General features: G+C 54.3%; 1 protein-coding gene across 6 annotated transcripts in view; it reads left to right on the plus strand.

Annotated features, from left to right (window-relative positions):
* Positions 1-20,021, plus strand: part of ZMIZ1 (zinc finger MIZ-type containing 1) — a 228,497-nt gene that overhangs the window by 104,920 nt on the left and 103,556 nt on the right. For all 6 annotated transcript variants that reach the window (XM_053663902.1, XM_053663897.1, XM_053663901.1 and 3 more), the window contains one exon: positions 16,021-16,129. In XM_053663902.1, the coding sequence (XP_053519877.1) occupies positions 16,070-16,129 (60 nt within the window). In that variant the 5' untranslated portion in view covers positions 16,021-16,069. The remainder of the gene's footprint in view (positions 1-16,020; positions 16,130-20,021) is intronic.

Genomic DNA, 20,021 nt, shown 5'->3' on the forward strand with positions numbered 1-20,021 from the left:
CAGGTCATTTAACCCCTCGATTCCCTCTGGAAAGGGATAGTGGCACCTGCTGAAGCTGGCTACCAAAGCGCAAGTTGAATGAGGTAATGCCTTCGGAGTACTTAGCACAGTGCCCAGGGGCCAGAGAAGTGCTCTGCAAGTGCCGTCACTGGCCCCTCTGTCACCACCGCTCTCTTCCTCCTGTTCCCTCCCACGCCTGATGCACGGAAGGTATCTCCCCAGACCAAACATTTAAATATTTCTTTTTTTGGAAAAATGAGCTCTGGCCATGGCTGGTGTGGCTTAGTGATTGGCGTGCCGGCCTGCGAATCATAAATTCACTGGTCCGATTCCTAGTCAGGGCCCTTGTCTGTGTTGCTGGCCAGGTCCCCAGCTGGAGGTGCACGAGAGACAACCAATGGATGTGTCTCTCACACTTTGCTGTTTCTGTCCCTCTCCTTCCCCCTCCCTTCCCTCCTTTCTAAAAATAAATGAAATCTTTAAAAACAAATGGGCACTAAAAAGGCACCTCTGGATTGAGCCTGGATGAAGATGACTTCAGAGTTGCAGACCTGCTTTCATCTGATACAGGTCCCCTATGCTAGCGAGCTGCACAAGGTTGAAGCATGCTGGACATGAGGCCCGACTTTGTTTGTCCATCAGCTGCCCGCCCCAGAGCCTTTCCTGCTCCCTCGGGGTCCTCGGTGCTGTCAAACGCAGACTGGCTTCCAAGCTGTTTTCTGGCGTTTTTACCTGCTCAGCCATAAAGCCCCGGCAAGCCGTGATCTGGGAATGAGTAGCTGCCTGCATGAGTGCTGGGGGTGAGGGGAAGAGAGATAGGGCCCAGGGCCCACATTTTTGCAGAGCCGACATTTTTGCACCTCTCCCCCCGACCAGCTCACTGCCCGTGCTAGCAGGGTGGTGAAGACTTGGCCATGGGTAATCGTTGGGAGCATCCCAGGCCAGGCCTTGGTCTTTAAGCAGAACTTCGGAGGCTGGACTTGCCTGTTGCCAGGGAAACCAAAGGGTTCCCAGGAAAGAAACCACAGTGTTTTGGCTGTTGAGCACCCCTTCACCCCCCAAAATGAGTTCCCTCCAAAAGTGATTCTCCCAAAACTGTTGAGTCGGCAGCATCCTGCCTCCTCCCTGAGCCTGCTGAAATTATAGAAAATGAAATCTGCCCCTGACCTTGTGCTTTTCACCTCTTTTTTAAATGTTCCACTGTAGCACAAGGACATGTTTTGTTTTTTTCTTATTTATCTTCCTCCGGTGCCAGCTGGGGCTCTGAGTCCTTCTCTCCTCTTGTTGACTAGAGCCAGAAGGGGAAGGACTTCCACATTTTTTTTTCATTCAGCTGTCAGCAGAAATAAAACAAGCAGGTTTATATTTGGAAAGCAGAGGGTCTCGGCCACCAGATAGCTATGTCCGGGGGTAGGTCACAGCCTTTGTATCCCCTCACTGCAATACAGGCTTGAAATTTGATCTGCAGATTTGCTGAGAGGAGAGTGATTGCAGAAAGCCTGGCTTCACTCACATTGACTTTTAAATGCCATTGGAGGAGCATAGGGGATTCTTCAGTGGCTGGCAACACGTAGCCTGGGAAGAAATGGTTGTAGAAAAGAATCCCCTGAGCACTCAAGGTGTGGGCAGGGTCCGGAGTACCCCCATTTCCTTCCCCTCCTTCATCCGATGCTGTGCAAGGAGGCAGGGAGCTGTCACCCCAGTTCACAGACCAGGCTTCTGGGCCTCAGTGCGGTTTTGAGATTGTCTAAGGAGTGAAGTGAGGCTACCTCATGTGTTATTTTGTTAGGAGACAAAACAAAACAGGGAAGGGGAGAGAGAAACATGACCAGTGTTCACTTTCAGATCCCTGGATGCTTTAGGGGACAGAGTAGAGAAGGAAAAGGATGTAAAGGGACTTTGATCCAAACCCCAGATATGCCCCTCCTCACCATCCTCCCTTTTGGGCCTGGGTCTCCCCGTTTGAACAACAACCTCAGACCTGGGTCCTGAGGCCCCTCCCAGATCTGCTACTCGGTCAGTGTTCCCAGGGACACTTTAATGATACGAGCAGTTATTTTTCACCTAGAACTGACTCTCTGTTCCGTAAGTAATTTTAAACAAATTCTGTTCCTGTCCCTGAACTTCCGTGGGGGGAAAACAACAAGACCCAGCTGGGTTTTCCACTGTCCTCAGCAGACCAGGGTTTGCAGGCAGCTTGCGCTCCAGCCCTTGTGCTCTTAGAGCCCCAAGCAACTCAGGTCCAGCACCCTGACAGCCTCGAGGGGCACAAAGACCTGGCCTCAGGTCAAGTAAATGGGTCCCAAGGAAGCGCCTTGACGGGGTCTCAAGTCCTTTTCAGCCACGTTCTGGATCGTCACTGGAAATTTCTTGGTGATTCCTGAAACCCTCTGTCAGATCTCGTTATTAGCATGAGGCTCTCAGAGTGTAGAGTAAACTAATGAATTACAGCATGATTACACAGCACATAATTAACTTTGTAATTAATATGCAACTGCCACTTAAGCTAAAACACTGCTTATAGAGACGTAAGGCAATAGTAAATCACAGGTCAGAAATAGCACTTTGGAATTTTCAAAAGAATGAGTGTAAGCAGGGAATCACTTAAGGCAGCAGGGCAAGTTAATTAGAAAGCAGATAAATTGTGAACATTCGGCCTCATTTCAACACCTTCTCCCGTAAGAAAGACCCTAATGCCACCCTGCCAGGCTGATTGGCCAGGCCTGGTCAAAGGGCACTGGGCATGTGGTTTTATTTCTGAAATAAGACTGGCCTTCCTCACCCCATCCCAGCCCATTCCCGAGTCTTGGCCCTCTGCCCAGCCACATTGTCCCCGGGGCCCAGACCTCTTGGCCCTCAGGGACTGACTCCGCCCCCCCCTCCAGAAAGTCGGTGGGGATGCCCTCAGCCCAGCCCTGCTCTAGCCTCCTGGTGGGCACTGCCAACAGGTGAGTTGGAACAGCTTGTCACCTGGGTTTTAGGCTTCTGGAGAGCAAGGTTGTCATCTTACTTTTTTGTTCAATCCCTTCTTCCCCCAGCCTCCTGTCAGAACATGAAAGCTAGAAAATACCTTAGGAGTCGTCTGACCCAGCCCCATTTCACCAGGGCCAGAGAGTCGAGTCAAAGGACTGAGTGCCACGATCACTCAGTGACCTGGGCCTGGCAGGAGTCCGTGCACCCTCTTCTAGTCCTGCATCAGGCTGTGTGGGCCTTTGAAGTGACTCTAACCCAGATTCCAATCCAGGCAACTCCACTGCCCCACTGTGTGACCTTAGGCAAGTTACATAACCTCTCCGGGCTTCAATTTCCTCTTCTGTGAAGTCTGAGGACTGATGCCTACCTCCCTGGGTCAGCGTGAGAATTAGGTGAGACGTTGTGTGTGCAAGGGCCTGATACAGAGTGAGCGCTCGCGGAAGGCCAGTGCCCTGTGCCATCCTCACAGGGAGCAAGCAGTAGGTCACATCTCAAAGAGCCCCGTCCTTCAGGGGCCAAGAAGACAGGCCCAGTGAAGTCAGCGGTGTGTCCACAGCACTGCCCACACATTGGCATACTCAGGACACGCCCCACCCAGGTCAGGAGCCCCCTGAGGACCAATGTCTGTTGTCCATGTGTCCCACTCAGCTGGGCACTGCCAGCCCACAGCTGGCATACAGTGTGCTGGGTGAATGGCTGAGCTGAAGGGCCTCCTTCGGGACAGCCTGGAGCCCAGCCGTCGGTGGCACAGTTTCCCCAACCCCCAGCCCTAGGGCAGTGTGCGGGCAGCTTGGTTTGGGAGGTGGATGCTGGACCGAAGTCTGACCGACGTGGATTCTAAGCCCACTTTACCATGTTCTGATCTTGGACAAGTTTGTTAATCATTTCGGTCTTCGTTTTCCCATTTGTACGTAGTCCTAATCATGCTACCTTTGGCTATATTGTTATAAAGATAATTCACGTAAAATGTCAAAGGTGCCTCATGTCACACTATAGATACTTAATGATACCTATGTGTTCTAATTGTTATTCAAATTAGGAACTGAGATTTCTGAGGCTACCCACCCGCACCGCCTGGGGGAGACAACTCTGGCTGTCTGGGCCACCGTGGGTCCTGTGGCTGGCCGGGGCTGTCTTCCCGTTAGATCTGCGCCTCTGGCAGCTCATTTGACCTTCCTGTGGTCTGTGCCCTTTCCGCAAGTGGCCTGGGCCAGCCCAGTTATCTCCAGCTCTGTGCTGGGAGGACATTGCTGAGGGGCCCTCAGGCCCTCTGGCTGGTTAGGTATATTTAGGTGGCTTCATGGACGGGCCATGAGATTGGATTCGGAACCCAGAGCCCCAGTCCTGGCGGGAAGGCGTTTCGGATGGTAGTGAGGGCGCCCTGTGGCTTCTCTTTCCACAGACACTTCAACTTCTGGCCCCCACCCCACCGGCAACCCCCCTCCCCCAGCCCGGCAGCCGGCTTGGCTCCCTTGTTGTTTTCTCTCCCTGCTGTCCGGCCTCTCCACCCTGTAGCCACACCTCTTAGGTCTGAATTTCTCAAAACGAGTTCTGGGAAAACTAGTTCTATCGGATTTTAAAATGTGTCTAGTGGGGGAAAAAAAGTGTTTTGCGATCCATTAACTTTGTAGGAAAAGCCAGATTCTTTAAGGCCCTTCACCTCTGAGGGTACTTTAGTAATCTCCAGGAGAGCAGAATCTGCAGCTCTGTACGCCCCCTCCCCCACAGATCTCACCAGAGAATCCTTTGTTCAGGGAGGACCTGACCTCAGGCAGCCGCTTCTGGAGTGCCCGGGCCACCAACCTCTTTTTGCCCAGAGGAGGCAGTGGTTCCCGTCTGGTCTCCCTGCCTTCATCAGTGACACTGCCCACTTGGACGGACATCCCTGGGCACCCAGGCTGCCGCAGCGGAGGAGCGGTGCTCAGCTCACATATCCCGAAGCTTCAGCCTTATCCTTCCTTCTGGAATGTTCCATGATTGGCCTTTGCCACTCTGCTCCTCCTGCTCCTCAACCTGGCATTTTGGCTGGTGGGTGCAGAACCCCTGCCTCAGCCACCCACGACCTCTGTGGCCTGACAGGGAGCCTGGAGGCCCTTGTGTGAGGGTGAGCGGGGCGGGCAGCCTCACTCCCCCGCCTCCACCCAGAGCACGGCCCCTCTCGTTGCCGCATAAGTGGAGCTTCCGCCTAAGATATTACAATGTTTAAAAAAAAATAAGTTTTAGATACGGAATTTTTTTTTAAAAAGGTCGAAGATCTTAATGTCTAGGTGGTTGCTTTTAACTCCCTTCCTCTCCCCTCAACAAGCGAGAGCTCCTCTCTGCCCAGTTTCCTCCTGCCTGTGATGGAGATGATAAGGCCCACCTGCGTCCCGTACAGAGCCAACGACTACTTCCCACTCGCTGCCTCACTTCGTGAGCACGGCGGCTGTGCCGTAGGCACTGTTATTACTGCTTCTGCTGTGCAGATGCAGAGCCTGCAGCATGTAGAGGGCAGCTTTTTGTCTGCAGTCACAGAAACTAGCAAGCGGCAGAGTCAGGATTTGAACCCAGGCAGCCTGGCACCCTAAACCGCTAAGCCGTGCTGCCCGTGTAAAATGAGGTAATAAAGGGTCAAGTGAAGTTATGGCACCAGTGCTTTGTAAACTGCAAGTGCCTTGCACAGTTAGAGCACTGAGTCAGCATGTGGCTTAGGAGCCCCTAGGGTGAGTTTTTGTCTCCCTAGACATGGGAAGCATCGTCAGGTTGCCTGGGGGGTGCCTAGCTTGTCCCTGAAGGTTCTTAGGAATGAGACCTCCACTCCCAGCCTGGGATGGGGGTAGCCCAGTCCCCAAGTAACCTTACATCCAGAGACTCCCCCAGTGTAGACCAGATGATAGGCGGGGTGAATGGGCAACAGACCTACCTGAACACCCACTGTGCCCCCCACAGAGGGCCTTCGGCAGGGAGGAGGGCTGGTTGTGGGGTCCGTGTGCCAGCCTCAGCCTGAGACGGTGAAAATCTCCACACAGATCCATGGGAACCTTGTAGGACCTCTGTAAGGGAAATGGCAGGGCTTTCCCAGTGGGAGCAGAGCCCCTACTCCTGTCACACTTGGCACAACTGCCACAGCCACCCCGTCCTACCTCCCCCCACCCCCAGGCCACTGGGAGGTCCACGGGGGCCGGCCCCCTGCATCTTGGCTGTCTGTGACCCTAGCCTCGCCTGCGCGGGCATCTGCAGGGGGTGTCTAGATGTAACTAGGGGCCAAGAGAGCAGAGAAGTTCAGGGTAGCTGGGGTGTGGGCTGACCCCCCACTTCTGACCCACGACGGGGCCTTCCGGGTTCCGGCCTCCCTCTACCCCGCCCTTGCCCTGGGCCTCTGTTTCCCCATCTGTAAATGGGCCTGAGCAGATCCCTGGGTCCCCTGCAGATCTAAGCCATGAGGACTATTTTTTTTCATCTTCCACTTTTAGGTCAAGTCTACTTTCTGATTTTTTTCTGTAATTTTTTATTTTTTGAGAAATTAAAAAAATGGATCGTTCACAGCAATTGACTAAAGGTGAAGGCATGTCGAGTTAGTTAAAAAAAAAAAAAAAAAAGCCCAAACTCTGGAGGAACAGCTGTTGCCCTATGTTCCCCACAACGGAAGCGCCCACTGACTCTGAGCCTCAGTTTTCTCATCTGCAAAATGGGGTAGCGCTCATCTGCAAGCTGCTGTGAGGCTGTAACATAAGGCTGTTGCAGCGTGGCCAGCTCGCCTGAGTGGTCCACATGTGGCTGTCACCTCGAGGAAGCTGGCTCTGCGTCAGGTTTGAGTGAAAGAGCACAAAGTCAGAAATCGGCCAGTCTGCATGCGAATCTCTGCCCACACCTTGACTGGCTAATGACCTCCGGCTAAGCCCTCCTGCACTGGGCCTCTATTTACTCCGCTTTTAAAGAAGCCTTCCCAAAAGTTTTCTTCTCATGTGCCCATGTCAGGTGTTTAAGAATGGCTGGGCAGAAGTACGTGTAGAGAATGGGCAAGGCGTGTCCAGACTCAGCGTGAAGCGTGGTGATTGACAGGCCACACCTGCCGTGGGTGCGAGAGGTAGGGGTGGTGTCCAACTTGCCATAGTCCTGCCATTCCTGTGCTGGGTGATACCTTAAAGGCTCATGTAGTTCTGTCTGGCTCTCTCTGGCATGCCATTGGCCCAGCTCCTGTCTGCACCTCCCTGCAAATGCCAGGTGGGTAGATTTGGAGCCGTAGGGAGCCGAGGTTAGGAAGGGTGCAGTGGGGAACACCTCTTTGTCCCTGGAGCCAGAGCTGTAAGAACATCTGCAGGGTATTTACAACCTTCTAGAGGACACCAGCTGGTGGTGAGGGGGCCTGGCTCCATTGCCAGCCTTATTCCACCCCATGTCCTCCAAGGGCCCTTAGGAAACTGTTCCCACCCTCCCTCTTTCCCACTTCATAGCATCTGAGCCCTTGGAATCACAGACAAGAGCCTCCAGACAAGACCAGGTCAAGGCCACTACATGGGTACGGCTGTCCCACAGACAGCTCGTGGCCCAGGCCCAGCACCCAGCAGCCTCAGGCAGGACTAGGCAGGACTCTGAGTCCCCCATCTCCGCGCTGTCCTCAGCACTCTGCTGGTGACAGTCGCTGTCCCGACGTGCAGGGCAGCCGGGGCCAGGGAAGACAGTGTCTAGCTGAGGAAGGCATGTCACGTTCCCTTGCAGAGCATATGCCGGAGAACATCGTGGGCTTTATAGTCAGATGGGAGTTCAAGGGGTGCTGTGACCTTGAGCAAGTCATTGGGCCTCTCTGAACCTCAGTTTTGTAATAGTAACTGGAACATCACAGTAGAACTCTGGGGCTTCGAGCGAGGTGACGTGAATAGCCTAGCAGCTGACACATACAGGTTCGGCGGTGGTGTGTTTCTCTTTCCACTCTAAGGACACAAAAAGCAGGGGCATAGCACTGGAATGGCTACACACTCCACGGGGCTGAATTTGGTGACCTTGCCCAGGGCTGCCATGGGTGCAGGACCTTGTCCAGAGGTGAATCCGGCCCTCTTTCACCTTTTGGGAGGGGAGCCACCAAAGGAAATTCACCCTGAGGTCAGAGATTCGGTGTGGACTCAAGGGCACGGTCCACGCCTGTTAGGCCGCACGTGCATAGAGGGGTGAGGCACAATGCAGAACACAGCCAGGATTCCCAGCCCTGTGTGCGCCTGACCAGGGGCCGGCACCTTTATCAGGGCGACATCCACGGGCTGTCTCCCAAGTAAGTTGTCTTTCCTCTGGGTTAACGTTTATGTCCCAGAGCAGGTTGTCTGATGTGGCGGTGTGGGGCTGGCCCTCAGGAAGCCCCAGCTCTGACATACCCGAGGTGCACTCTGTCATCCCACTGACCACCACTGACGGTGGGTGCTCCCGTAGACGAGGGTGGGTGCTGGGAGACTGGGTCGTGGAGAGAAGTGGATCCGCCCTTCCAGGAGCCCCAATTGCCAAGCCAGAGCGTCTGAACTCTGGCCAGGAGATGTGGAGCCTTGTCAGGCGTGGCATGGAGCGCTCCCTCGGTTGGGGAGGGAGGAACTGTATTTGGAGGAGCGCATGTGCAAACCAGAATTTCTCTTCTCAGAACACTGTCCCCTAAGTGATTGCACTTAGCTCCTCAGTCTAGTGCGGTGGTAAAGAGAGGCACCTTCCTGTTTGACAGTTGAGGACACAGACTCGGGGGGATAAAACAGCTTCTTACAACCTCAAACAGCCAGGAAGGTTTGACTCAGGGCCCACCCCTAACCCAGGAGCCTCACTGTGCTCCAGGCCTCAAGCTGGCCCAAGAGCCAGCTCCAGCCGCCTGGCCAAGAGTGGGAAGCAGCTGGTCCCGGGCAGCTGCCCAGAGCTGCCTCTTGCTTCCCTCTCTCTTTCTCATCTCCTGTCTGTCTGCCCTTCGCCGACTTCCCTGGGATAGGGCACAAGGTCACTTTCTTCTCCCTGTCTTGGCTTCGCCATCACCGTCTTCCTCTGACTCCAGGCAGCGTGCAGTCTCCCGAGGACTAGGAGTGGAAGAGTCACATGTGTGTGCCCACAGGCAGCCCTGCGCCTCTCTGAACTTCTGTTCCTTCACCTTTAAGATGAGCAGGGCGTTGGACTATGTCCATGCTTCCCTACCTCAGTCACTTTCATCCCATTTATACTGTTTAAGGTGGTTCTTTAATCCATTTAAAGGTCTGCCATTGCTCCCTAATTTATCCTCATCCTAAATAATAATATCTGCAAACTCAGCAGTGATCCCATGGACCACCTAAAATCATTCTTCCGCCAGTGGCACATGCATCGCTCTCTGGGAATCCTGGACTGGACTGTTGGAGTTTCTCCCAGTCCCAAGACCCTCTGATTAGGGCCGATCATTGGATGTTCATTATTGCCATTCTAGATCACAATGGCTATCCATCCACCCATCCACCCATCCATCTAATGAGCACTGCTGAGCACCTGCTGGGTGCCAAACCCTGGGCTAGGTAGGCTCTGGGAATTCATGACTAGATGACAGCCCAGCTGATGGGGGAGCTGGATGGAAAGAGACGCCACTGTCTGGTACTGTCAAGGTGGGGTACGAGACAGGGGCACTGGAGACAGCAGAGTAGAAGTGAGTGGCTCCTCTGGGGGAAAGAAACCAACCAAGAAGGTGACAGTTGAAACAGGCCTTGTGGGTGAAGGGGCAGGCATTTCAGGCTGAGCGGCAGAGGCAAAGACAGGGAGGTGTGATCTTCAGAGCACAGTCCAGGAGACGGGGGAGCCCCACGGGGAGGACACAGGGTGTGGCTGGAAGTGGTGGAAGGTAGGGGTCAAGCTCAGGAAGATGTGGGCTGATGCCGTGATGTGTAGGCTTGGCAGGCCACTCCTGAGTCCAGGGCTGGTGATATCTGTCCCTCATGGAGCCTGAGAGCTGGTAAAGGGGCTGGCCAGAATAGGTCCTTCCGAGCCCCCGTGGTCTCCCACCAGGGTGAGCAGTGCGCAGGTCCCAAGCTCACTGGCCCTGGTGACGTCTTGAAATACAGCCTCTACTCTGCAAGCTGTGGGTACAGGCCCTCCACCCCCACTGCCAGTGCCACTCGCCCCGGGGGACCTAAGCTGCAGATGTGCAGGGTGATTGAATCATTTCTGCACACCACTGCTCGCACAGCTCCCCTGGGTACCCTGCCACTTGCCTGTGCAAGCTGTCATGAGATGTGTGCGCTCAAGTGCACCTGTGCCAATACTCGAGTGTGTACATGTACATCCTAAGTATGCAAAGGGGTACCTATGTTTGTGTGTGCACACACATAAGCAAAACATCTGCCTTAGGTGCTTGTGTTAAGTGGATTGGTTAACTTGTTTGGCCTCAGAAGTGAAAAATAAAACACACTGGTGTTAGTGTAGCTGATGCTGGCCTGCCATCCCAGGGAGCCACCTCCAGGGCTCCATCAACATATCTATTGGGCAGCAAAGAGCACCCCATTTCCCTGGCCCTAAGAGGAGCCCGCTGAGAGCCATGTGCCTCCCCCAACCTTCTGACCAGGAGACGTGCTTCCAGAGAGCCCCGAGACAACCCGGGGCCCAAATGAGAACAGCCAGCTGGGCTCCAGTCCCACTTGGCCCTTTTCCCCTCTGGGTCCTTCCCCTCTCTCATCTCCTGCCTCGAGAGCACAGGAGCAGGTGGTCCCCAAATGCCCTTTCAGCTCCTAGTATTCTACTGTCTGAGCAGCCCTGTATGCTTAATAGCAGCTGACTTTTCTGGGGCTTGTCTTCTGTGCTAGGCACCACGAAGGTGGACTTGGTCAGCACTGTGCTGGGCGCTGGGAAGTATAAAATGGAAACTTGGCCCTTCAAGAGCTCAACTAGGAGTTGGGAAGATTGGCCAATGAGACGTCACCATCAATCAGAAAATTTACATGTGTGCAGTGAAGCCAAGCTGAGCATGAGGTGCAAGACAAGGGTGTAGCACCTACAGTCCCAGGCTCCCCTAGAACAGCAGCTCTCCAGGATTTTCCTGGGCCCGCCTTGGGGGGGGAGGCTGGCTGTGCTGTGCTGTTTGAAAGCTGAGTATTCTACACTTGTTGAGATGGAGTTCAAACAGCTGGAGGTCCTGACACAGAAATCCTAAGATGCTGGAGTTTGACGGGGAGGCTAGCCTTTATTTTACAGAAGGTGAAACTGAGGCCTGGAAGAAGTGGCAGAGCAGGGTGTCCTCCAGGCCCCCGAGCTGACTAGCTTTGCACTTCCTACAGGCTGCAGGCCTTTCAAACCAGGAGACAGGGCCCCGGGGCCAGAGGAGTTGGGGGCTTGACTGCTTGAGCCCACTCTCCATTTAGAGGCAGACAGGCACGTGGAAGGGCTGGGGCCATGGACGCACCCAGGGCCAGGCCCGAAGCACTATCTCCGTTTGTGAGGGAGTGCTGCCGTGGGCGCTGGAGCTGGAGCCCCAGAGGGTTTGTAGCGACGTGTAAAGGCTTAGAGGAATCCGGGCTCTGAGGAGGGAGCAGGTGGTGGCCCAGCAGTGCTCCCGTGGCAGAGGGCGACCTCTGCTGGCTACCGGACACTGGCCACTTTGGGACGCCAGCCAGCATGCAGGGAGCCCAGTGGCCTTGGAAGCAAGTGGATGGATTTGGACAGTTTGGGTGGAACCAAGGAGTCATCTCTTTGGGCCCAGTCACAGCCTAGGGTGGGAACTCCCAGGAGGCTCCTGTCTTGGTGGAGTGGAAAGAACAACATATAAACAGAAAGGCGGAGAGTTTGAGTCTCAGCCCAACATCTTCTAAGCATGTGACCCTCAGCAAGTCATGCAACCTCTCTGAGCCTTTCAGGACTAAGTAAATTAGCATCGCACAGGTCCTGGACTGGTGCCGGCACACAGCAGGTGCAGAACAAATGGAAGATCCCAGACCGCCCTCAGTAAACTCCTCCCTCCTGCCTACTTTAAGCCCACCTTTGTCTGGGACTCAGCCTTCCATATCCTGACTGCTCTTCTGCAGGGGCCGGGAGCTGCCAGCCCCATCCCTTTCTGATGGTAATAACCCTGACTTTCCATTGATCTCAGCAGTTTAAAGATCTCACCTCACCTGTGAGCGCCTCCTTAATCAGCCAGTCATTTTGTTCTTTTATTATAGGTTAGGACACACATGACACACGATTGTGATCTGCGATGTCTCTCCTGCTGGCTTCCACCCACCCTCTGGGTCTTACAGGTGTCCCAGGCCCCTCTGTTCATCTCTCGGTTTCTGTACATGGAGCCCTAACCTGAGACAAAAACGCTCTGGGGCCTGGACCCAGCTCAGATGTGCTATGTGGCCTTGGACAAACTACTGTGGGCCTAGGGCTCCCCCAGATAAAACCAGCCCACTAGTTAGGTCAGTGTGAGACCTTAAAGTATCTTTGGTTATTCGTATTCTGAGAATCTTTGAGTCCAGATGCCAGCCCAGCCCAGCCACTGGCTTCCAGACAGGATTGCCATGAGCTGGCATGGAAACTGACCTGAAAACTTGGACAGTTCTGTTCCCCCCACCCCAACGTCACCTCTTCTGTTTGCTTCCTACAGTGAGACCTGTGGCACCGCTGCCTCTGGGCCCAAAGGTGACGACTGCCTAAGTGGGTCTGGACTTCCGACGTCTGCTAGGGGCTTCCCTGGGTGGGTCGAATGCCCCCAGGCTCCAGAAATGATCTGTCAGTCACTTAACAAGTATTTTTCACAGCCCTGCTAGATTTCTGGCCCTGGATAGAATGTCTTGTCTACCCTAGGAAAAGTTCCTGCTCAGGAATAAAGCCTTGAGAGACGATCTAATCCCTTCCCCCTCAACACCCTGCTCTACAAATGGGAAAACCAAGGCCTAGAAAGTCAGAGAAGCCTTCTCAAAGCCCCTCTGGGTGCTTAGGTTCATCAACAGTGCACCCTGCTGGCCGCTTGGGTCTCCGCAGGCCCTTTGTCCTTGACTGTGGTCTGAAGAGGGGAGGGGGGGAGTGATAGCCTGCAAAAGACTTGGGGTGTCTTTGTGCTGCCTGTGGAACTGACCTAGGTTTCTGTTTACTGACCTAGGTTATTGTTTAACGATGCCCTTTGGCTGGCTGTGGAAACTGCACTCTGATGGTGACTCTGGCAGCTGGTGTTCACCCGTGCCCACCATGGGGGCTGTGTACCATGTGGTGCCTAGGATGCCACTGGGGTCCCTTTGACTCAGAGGGGGTTTAACACCAAGAACCACAGTGGCTTCCCTAGACGTGGCACTGTTTTTCTCCCATTTGGGGCGCTCCCATATTTTTTCCTGCTAACCCCACCCTGATTTGTCTCTGGCCCCAGGAGCACTCACCTGCGGAGGCTCTGCACACATAAACTCAGCCCCTACTTGGGGGACACCCTCACCCCCTCCAGCACACCTGTCAGCAACATCAGAGAACCTCCTGCAGGGACCCCTCGCACCTCCCCAGGAGCTGTATGGACGTTTAGGCTGTGATGGGAAAGCCAGATTCTAAAGCTAGTTGTTTCTATAACCTCTGAGCCTCCGTTTCCTCATCTGTAACGTGGGAGGGGGTATGTTAACACTCTCTTGTGCCCAGTGCCTGGGCCACTACCTAACATATAGGAGCAGCTCAGCAGTGGTCACCTGAAAGATGACCTGGAGTGAATGCAGGCTTAGACCAAGAGTTTCCTGAACATAAGAAAATTCATTTTAATCTTTGCATGCCCCATAGATGTAGCATAAAAACGGCACAGTATAGATGCTGAAAAGCATTTACTGGGTGAATGGGAAGCATGCGTGGGTGGGTAAGTGGAGACTGGAGGTGTTTAGATGGATGCATGGGTGGGTGGATGGACAGGCACTCTGCTGGATAAATGATGGATGGAGAAGTTGGATGTCTGGGTGGATAAATGTGTGATAAACAGGGTGAATAGAAGGGTGGTTGGTGGGTCGAGGGTAGAAGAAATAAATATGGGGCACTACCCCCATTTTTATCTCTTTGCTGGAGAGCTCCAAGATAAAGTGGACCCAGAAAGCACTTATCAAAAGTGCAATGCCCAAGTGACCCAGTAACTCCACTTCTAAGAGTACGTTCTCTAGAATAATTCACACATGGATGGTGTGGCCAATATAAAAGGCAGTCCTCCAACACTGTTTTCAATAATGAAATTTGGAGATGGCTTCAAGCTTTATCACCAGGCTGGCGTGTGAGCCCCCTGAGCAGAAGGGCCTTTCTCAAGCCTCAGACCTTACAATAGCCCCTGGTGGGGCTAGATGATTCATCTGTATCTTGGAACACTGCACAGCCATTAAAAAATGAAAAAGGCTCTTTATGTCTTGATGTGAAAGAAACTTTGAGATAGTATTAAGAGGAAAAAATCAAGGGTACAGAGAGTGCACGTACAATGCTTTTGTATTTAATGGGGTGGCAGAGGAGGGTACACATGCATACCGGTACTCGGTTCTCTCAGCCCCTCAGAAGGAGACTGATGGCTGGGCCCCCCAGGAAGGGCGCCTGGGGGCTGGGGATTGGACCGGCACTTCACTGGATACCCTTACAGACTTTCTCAATTTTGAATCACAGAAGTGAGTTGCCTTCCCAAGCACAAATGGAGCCATAAGGAGCGCTCTAGGGGAGCCGTGTAGTCAGGAGCTCCTCGGAGGAGGAACAGGACTTTCTCCCCAAGGCTGGGGCCAGGCGTGCTGTGAGGGTGCGTGTGCTGGGGGCAGGGTCAAGGACATGGAATTGGACAGGCATATGGATACAGTCCAGGCACCTTGGAGCCATGGGGTTGGGCGGGTCTCGGGACCTCAATTTCTTCATCTGTAAGATGGAGACAATTCTAGTCTTACAGAGTGAGCATGAGGAGAAAAGGAAAGCATTGAGAGGCTCAGCATACAGAAAGTGCCTAAGTCAGTGGGGCCTTGGATGACATGGCCAGAGACGAGGAGCCTCAGGACAGCGAAGAAGGCCTGGGGCCAGGAGCCTCTGTTCAGTGCCCTGTGTCTGACCCACGTGTCTGTAGTCTGAGATGCCCACTGCGTTGTGGGAGGCCAAACTCACCCAGCAGTGGGCAGGCTTCTGCTTTGGCCCAAGGAGCCCCGAGCAGTGGGTGCACTAGAGCTGAACACCCCCTGTCTCTGCCTTTTACCATCGTGGCCTCCCTGGAGAGGCCTGGGGTCTCCGGGGTCTTCCTGGGGCTCAGGGAGCCTCCTCCACTTAGCTTCAGCACCTGGGAAGAAATGGCACTTGTGTTCATGTTTCTGAGCCCACTGCCCATTCAGAAAGAATGAGCTTGGTGACCAGGTTGTCCGCATACCCAGGCCACTCGGCTGTGGGCTGGCATTCAGAGCCCTGGCTTCTGGTTGGCTCTGATGCTGACTCACTGGGCCACCCTGAGTAACTCCCTTCCTCTCAGTGACCTTCGGTTTTCTTGGCTGGAAAATGGAGGTGGTGCTAACTCCTTCTCTCCTTCTTTCCCAAGAGGCCAAAGGGGGAAAGTGGAATTGGGAGTGGTTGTTAAGGTGTGAAGAACTCTAAAGCCTGGAGGATTTGAAGAGGCACATGGCGCCCTTGACAGGACTGCTGCACTTACGCCACCCACGCAGTGAAAGTGGTCACATGGACAGATCCCCGCCACACACACACATACACACACAGCCAAATCCAGTGGGCTAAGCCCTGAGCCAGGAATCTGAAGATAAGGCTGCCGTCCTGCCCCCACCACCAAGCGAACATGTGTGCATAGAAGTGTGTTTATCTGAGTATGCGGTTCCATGTGCCTTAGTAGACATGCCTGCCCAGTGCTCACAGTAACCGCCACAGAGAACACCCAGGAGCACTTCCTGCCCTCAGTCCCAGCAGGGCTCCTGGGGCCAGGCATGAGGAAGGGCTGGGTGGGCAGCTGGGGCCGTGGCCCCTCCCTTCAGTGCAGGGCTGCCTGGGGCAGAGGCCACCATGGCCCACCAAGGGCCCAGGAACCTGTTGGGAGCCACTGGGGCCAGAATGTCAGTGTTGGGGTTAGTAGGTGGCCGGAAGACTGGAAGGTCAGACTCAACCCCAATGACACCCACTGTCCTCTCTTCACAGGCTGGACAACGTTCATGGCTCTCGGGTAGAACCCAGTGAAACGGCCAGAATGAATTCTATGGACAGGCACATCCAGCAGACCAATGACCGACTGCAGTGCATCAAGCAGGTGCGTGTGTGGCCCGGCAGCTGGCAAGGACAGGCAATTGGGGTGCTGTCCCCTGTGGCTAGGCATCTGGGCCTCTTCATGGAGGTGATGGTGGGCATGGGTCGACTGTCTGGGGCTCCATGGCCACCCGCCTTGGGAGAACATGGCTGGCATGGACCAGCCTAACACTGGAATCTCACACACCTGAGTTGAAAGGCTGGCTCTGCCCTATCCCTTCCCCTCTCTTCCCAGCTCTGTGACTTCGGGCCGGTGTCCTGCCCTCTCTGGGCTCTCAGTGCTCTGTAAGGATGCAGTAAAGTGCCTAGTCGCCTTCCCAGATCCAAGTTCCCACCCCTCTGCCCCAGTGATTTTTCTATAAAGAAACAGAAAAGAAAAGGTTCTGAGAAAATAGATCATGTTACAAAAATAGAAACTGAGGCACAGAGAGGGTAAGGGAGTGCCCTGAAGTCACACAGCCAAGCCCCACTGGTGCTGGCAGGGCCTTCTCCCTGAAGGTGCTGAGTTCCCCTTCTTGCCAATGCTCATACCAAGCCTGAGAGGCGATTTGCCCGCCAGCAACCTGTCTGGATTGTTCAGAGGCAGGGAACGTTCACAGTGGGCCCAGAGACTGCCACTTTGAAAAGCCTGATAGAGCCTGGACAGGCAGCCCCCCAGCTCCAGTGGGGGCCAGGAGAGATGCGTGCAGCCTCTGACTCAGCCTGTCTGCAGCTCTGCGTGGCAATGTCTATGCCCAGACTCCAGAGTATTATTTTACTGCAGGAAGGAGCAGATGTGGTGGAAGGGCTGTGCGCTTTGACATTACACAGACGTGGAGCCAAACCCTCACTGCTCCATGTGCCCACAACGAGCAGCCCTTCTGTGTCTCTGAGTCTCAATTTCTCCACTTGTCAAATGGATCTAGTCAGGCCAACCTCGTAGGGTGCTGTGAGGAGAACATTGTGAGCAAAGCACACAGCCCCACGCTGGCATGTGGCAGGTGATCAGCTAACGGTGGCAAGGCTGTTGTCCTCAGTGTCTCAGCGACAGGGAGGGGAACGCTGGGGCTTCAGCTCCAGTAACCAGCTTATTTGAGTAACCAGCATGGGCCACTGGTCTCAGGACCCCAGCTGCAGCCCCGCCCCCAATGCAGCTTGTCCTCCTGAGTGCCAGGGCCCAGTGGAGCTGAGGCTAGTCCCCGGAATGAGGGATGTGTGTCCTCTCATTAGCATCAAGCAGAGCAATCTCGGAAGCCTGTGTGGAGTCTGAGGAGAGGAAATTGAAGAAGACTTGTTACAGATTGAACTCAGCCCGAACAGCTCTCCCAAATGCCAATTATGCCTCTGTTCACGGTCACAGAATAGAAACCAGACGTGCGCCCTCCCCTCCCCTGCCCTCCCTCCTCCTCCTCCTCCTCCTCTGCAGGGCTCTCCTGGCTCTGCCTTTGACCCAGTTTCTCCAGCCCGTGAGGGATCACTGCCAGTGCCCTCCACCCCCCCCCAACAATGCAGCCATGCCCCCTGTGCGTGAGACTCTCTTTGTGCCAGACACAGCTGCTCCTGGGACCTGATCACAACTTGACCTTTCTCCCCATGCCTGGTTCTACATCACCGGGAATCAGGGTGCCCTTTACTCCCAGGGGTCCAGCCCTCTGTAAGTGTGACACGCAGAGCTCAGATTTACTAGCAAACCCGGGTCCAGCCCTCATTAGCTACCTGAGTTGCCACTTTATCTCTCTTTGCCTGTGGAATGGGCATGGTAACGCACACCCGGCCATTGAGGGCAGAGCAGCTGGAAGGCCAGGGATCACCTCAGCTGCTTTTCCCAGTCTACCCCATATACCATGTGTGCACGCATGCACACGGAGCTCTGCTTTGGGGCCAGACAGTGGCACGTTTGTGAGGGTGAGTGGGCTGTCCAGATGCCCTCCGGGCCATCCAGAGTGCCTTGCATCCTTCATGCCCCACTCTGGTACCTCTGGTCAGACACAGCTCGGCACTGATGTCTGTCTGCTCCCCAGCTACTCAGGGGGCGGCTGTGGCTGGCCGGAGACTGTTGATTCTCAGACGTCCTGTATCCTAATCAGAAGCGAAAGGCAAGCAGGACTGCATGCTCTGAGGATGACAGATGTGGTGGCTATGCCTACCTCTGGCTGGGAAGGCTGTGGATCCCATCAGGGGCCTCACAGCCTCTGACTCTTAGCCTTGCCTCTCTTCCACAGCTTAGTCTTCCCTCCCCCACCATACTCCTTGGTTCCAGCCATTGCTGCACTCGTCATCCGCCAGCACCCTGCTGCCCATCTTCCCTCCGGGCCTCTGGCTCAGCTGCCTTTCCCCCTTCTCAGCCTCAGGTACTGGGAAAACCAGTGCCCACTATAATGTGCCCCACTCAGAGGGCACTGGTACATCTGGGCTCCACGTGCAAAGCCTTGCAAAGCAGCTGATTCCTGCACAGTAGCACCCCCCAGATGCTCTGTCAAGCATCTGTACCATCCATCTCTGAGTGCCCAGTGCTTCCTGGGCACTCAGCTACCTCACCCCTACAGCTCAAGGGAGAAAGGAACAGGACATATATCAGGCCCCTCACAAGGCTACTAAGTTCCTTGGGGGCAGAGGACGTGCCACATCCATCTCTAGGGCAGCAGTCTAGCCCAGTGCCCAGGCCAGGGTAAGGCCCACGTATGCTGGGGGAAAGGAGCAGGGGTGGACTCATAAATGGATAAGTAAGGGAATGAAAAGTGGGTGGATGGATAGACATGTGCATGAACAGTTAGGTGGGTGGATTTAGACGATAGATGGATAAATGGATGAATGAATGGATGAGTGGGTGGTTAGATCAATTCCAGATGGATAGGCAGGTAGGTAGGTAGATGAATGGATGTATGAAATGCTGGCTAAAGTAGTGAATGGATGAATGGGTGAGTGGGCAGGTGGATAGATGGTTATGAATGGATTCATATTTTGTTGGATGGATGCGTAGATAGATCATTTGATTTACAGATGGATTGATGGGAAGATGCACTCATCACCTGGTCTGGCTAGCCAGTCTCTGGTCTGGGCATTGATGTCCCCTACTCTTGCCCCAAAAGATTCAGTGGCTACTGGGTATAGCCCCGATCTGAGGAACTGTGGAGATGGGCAGGCTTTCTGATGGGGAATAGGGTATTAGTGTCCAGTAACAGCCATAGCTGGGGAGGCCTCTGCCTACGGTTCAGATCTATACTCCGGTCCCTAGACCATCAAAGGCTGGCCAGGCTCACCCACGCAGTCCTGGCTTCTCCATGTGCCACTGGGGACCTGTTCCGAAGTAGTCAGCTTGCTGGCCTGTGCCACAGGTGAACCATCCTTTGGACAGTTAACTGTTCACTGACCATTTCTGTGTGGGCCTGGCCTTGGGCCATCTATAGTTCCAGAAGTGAACAGAGCATTCTTTCCGTGCTCAAGAAGCTCACAGAAGAAAACCAGAGATGGTACAAAGGTCCCAGTATACAGAGCAGTATTGGTCCTTACCTGGCCTCCCCTCTGATGGGAATGCCATTAGGTATATTGTTTCTAAACCTTGCAGCAGCCCTGCAAGCTGTCGTCACCCCATTTTAAGCTCGTGAACACCCCAGGGCAGTGTGGCTCAGTGGCTGAGATGAGGTTTGGTCCAGGTCTGTCTGGCTCATTTCACTACATCGCTCAGTCTCTCTGTGTACTCCAGCCACCTCACAGTAGAAAGGGGTGACCAAGGCACCGAGAAGGGCCGCCGGGCAGGGCATGGTGGGGGGTGTTGGCTTGGTCAAAGCCAGAAGCTGCTGAGCAGCAGCCACTGAATGGGATGCCTGACATTATTGCTACCAATGAGTTGTGCCCAGACTCCAAGCTGATGGCCACTTAAACTGGCTGGGGTGAGGATAGAGATGTGGGCTGGCAAG

The sequence above is a fragment of the Artibeus jamaicensis genome, unplaced genomic scaffold, assembly GCF_021234435.1.
Source record: "Artibeus jamaicensis isolate MK-2021 breed Jamaican fruit bat unplaced genomic scaffold, CSHL_Jam_final contig_332, whole genome shotgun sequence".
Classification (NCBI taxonomy): domain Eukaryota; kingdom Metazoa; phylum Chordata; class Mammalia; order Chiroptera; family Phyllostomidae; genus Artibeus; species Artibeus jamaicensis.